Source organism: Alosa pseudoharengus, unplaced genomic scaffold (genome assembly GCF_046254945.1).
Source record: "Alosa pseudoharengus isolate Yale_2024_CS ecotype anadromous, Long Island Sound unplaced genomic scaffold, YU_APseudo_1.1 YU_APseudo_1.1_scf_13, whole genome shotgun sequence".
In the NCBI taxonomy this organism is placed as follows: Eukaryota; Metazoa; Chordata; class Actinopteri; order Clupeiformes; family Clupeidae; genus Alosa; species Alosa pseudoharengus.
The window spans coordinates 8,437,501-8,440,000 of record NW_027468598.1 but is presented as its reverse complement, the minus strand read 5'-3'; the positions used below and the strand labels follow the sequence as shown (position 1 = coordinate 8,440,000).

General features: G+C 48.2%; 1 protein-coding gene across 1 annotated transcript in view; it reads right to left on the bottom strand.

Annotated features, from left to right (window-relative positions):
- LOC143121099 (cilia- and flagella-associated protein 337-like) overlaps positions 1–2,500 on the bottom strand; it is a 20,235-nt gene that overhangs the window by 10,422 nt on the left and 7,313 nt on the right. The window contains exons 6-8 of the mRNA XM_076281488.1: positions 2,335–2,483; positions 1,255–1,488; positions 647–811 (exon numbers count right to left, since the gene is read on the bottom strand). Of these exons, the coding sequence (XP_076137603.1) occupies positions 647–811; positions 1,255–1,488; positions 2,335–2,483 (548 nt within the window). The remainder of the gene's footprint in view (positions 1–646; positions 812–1,254; positions 1,489–2,334; positions 2,484–2,500) is intronic.

Genomic DNA, 2,500 nt, shown 5'->3' with positions numbered 1-2,500 from the left:
TATATATATATATATATAAGGAGAAATAAACATACAGTATAGAGGTTTGTGCCACTATGTGTGCATACAAACATATAAAATGATCCTGACATACACGCATGTGATTGAGAGAGAATGGACTCACACAAACAAAGGTTAGCAGAAATACTCTCTTATATACACACACACACACACACACACACACACACACACACACACACACACACACACACACACACACATAAAGGGCCTTCATACACTTTATTGCACAAACTCAGATAAAACTCTCAGCCAGCCAGACAAAAACATCTCGCCAAGGCAACCAAAGACTAACAGAGCATGACACAAAAGCTTCCCTGAGTGTTCCAGACATAAACACAAACAAAGAGACAAACCAGACAGGCACAATCATGTTACCGACGGCTACAGAACACAAACACAGTCAGACATTAGCATAATACTATGACACAGAACAATCGGGCAACAAAATCTGAAATAAAACACGCTCTTGACATGTCTGCATAGAGAACATGACAGAACACTAGTGTTGGGAATTTCAAACACCTCTGTTTGACAGGTGCCATGTAGGCTGGTAAAAAAGTCACATCTGAAAGGAAGAGCAAGAGAGACACTCAGTCTGTTTCCATCAGAGTGCCAGGGACTGTACCTTTACCAGTCCGTCGGTTCCCGCAGTAAACAGCCGAGTCTGGGTCCCATCCAACGCCATGGTGGAAATCTCGGCATCTCCATGACAACGGGTGAACTGCTTCACCTTCTGACCTGTGTCCATGAGCCAGCATGTTATAGTGGAACAGGTGTCACTGCTAATTGCCTGATGATGGTGTTTGTAAGTGTGTGTGTGTGTGTGTGTGTGTGTGTGTGTGTGTGTGTGTGTGAGAGAGAGAGAGAGAGAGAGAAAGAGAGGGAGGGGTAGACAGGGACAGGCAGACAGAGAAAAGGGGAAAAAGAAGAGAGAATAATGGTTGTGTCAAACGGGGAGAGTTGTTTTGTTTACCTCTTCAGACTATTTCCATGGACGTATGTCAGCAGGTTCCACAATTTACCTTAACACATTCCAAAACACTTAGGCCAATCAAACATGTGATCTAATATCAGAATTTTTATGAAGAATAATTATGCAAGCTAGCATTTCACAGCTGAATGATAAGACTTTGGCCTAGCCCATTCTTTCTCATTTAAAACACCGCAGCTGTCACCGGCAAGCGGCTCATTGCAGGTCGACCGCTCTCCAGCGCGGCTCCACACTGCCCCCACCTGGCGGAAGAGGGAGTTGTAGAGGACGCAGGTGACCGGGCTCTCGTGGCTTGTCAGCCTCTGGCCCGGCTCTGTCTTGGCCTCGAGCAGCAGGAGCTGGCTGTTGAAGGAGAGGAGCAGGCGGCTGTGCTCCTCGTGGAGGAACAACAGCGTCTGGCACTCCTGGGTCTTGGGGAAGATGCCGGCCACGCGCTGGACACACAGCTGGCTGGAGACGTCCCACAGTCTTAGCACCTGTATGTGTGTGTGTGTGTGTGTGTGTATATGTGTGTGTGTGCGTGCGTGCGTGCGTGCGTGCGTGCGTGCGTGCGTGCGTGCGTGCGTGTGCGTGCGTGTGCGAACACATGTGTGACAGAGAGCGACAGTGTGTGAGGAAGGGAAAGAAAGAAAATAGCCCACAGCATAAACGTTCACTGTAATAGGGAGTCAAAATATGTAACAACAGAAAAGAAGGAAAACTCAGACAGCATATCACAGAGCATCTCATGCCCTCCAAAAACAGGAAGACAAAGCACCAAGTCAGAGCACCTCAGGAGATAGAGGGGAAAGAAGGCCTTTATTCCCGCGCTTTCACAGTCAACAGCTCTCAGGCTTCCTTTCTGCCTCTGCCCATGCTTCCCCCAGTACCCCTCTCCGACACGCTTTCTTTTCCTGTCTCTTTTTGAGTCCCTGCCAAAACCTTTACCCAACTAACTTCGCCTCAATTATGGGAGAAACAGCAGAAAAATACTGTGATCGTGCTGATGAAAAATGTCTACTCTCTGCAGCGTTAAGACATTGTGTTTCAGAACAGGTCTCTAGACAAATGTGGTTTTTACCAAGATAACAGCCGACTGGAAGGAATGTGGCTCTGATTTAGAGTGCATCTCCTGAAACAACCACCAGTGTTAAATGACAGATCATATCGTTTCGAACACTCTCTCTCTCTCTTGAAATTTTCTACAGTGGTTGCTCAACAAAGCTTTTGGGAAACACAGCCCTGGGTGACTGATTGGTGATAACTTTAACAGATGACCCAGCAACCCCTCTGAGCCTCCGATCCTTAACCCCCCATCTGCGTAGTTCTGAGCTGTATGCTACCTTGTCTTTGGAGAAGCTGAGCAGCTGTCTCTTTCCCAGGATGAAGTGCACGGCCACCACACTGCTCATGTGGCCTCTCAGGATGCCCACAGGCTTGGACGTGACGTAGGGGTTCCACAGGTACACGTGCTGGTTGAGGCCTGCGGTGGCTGAGGAGCAGGTCAGC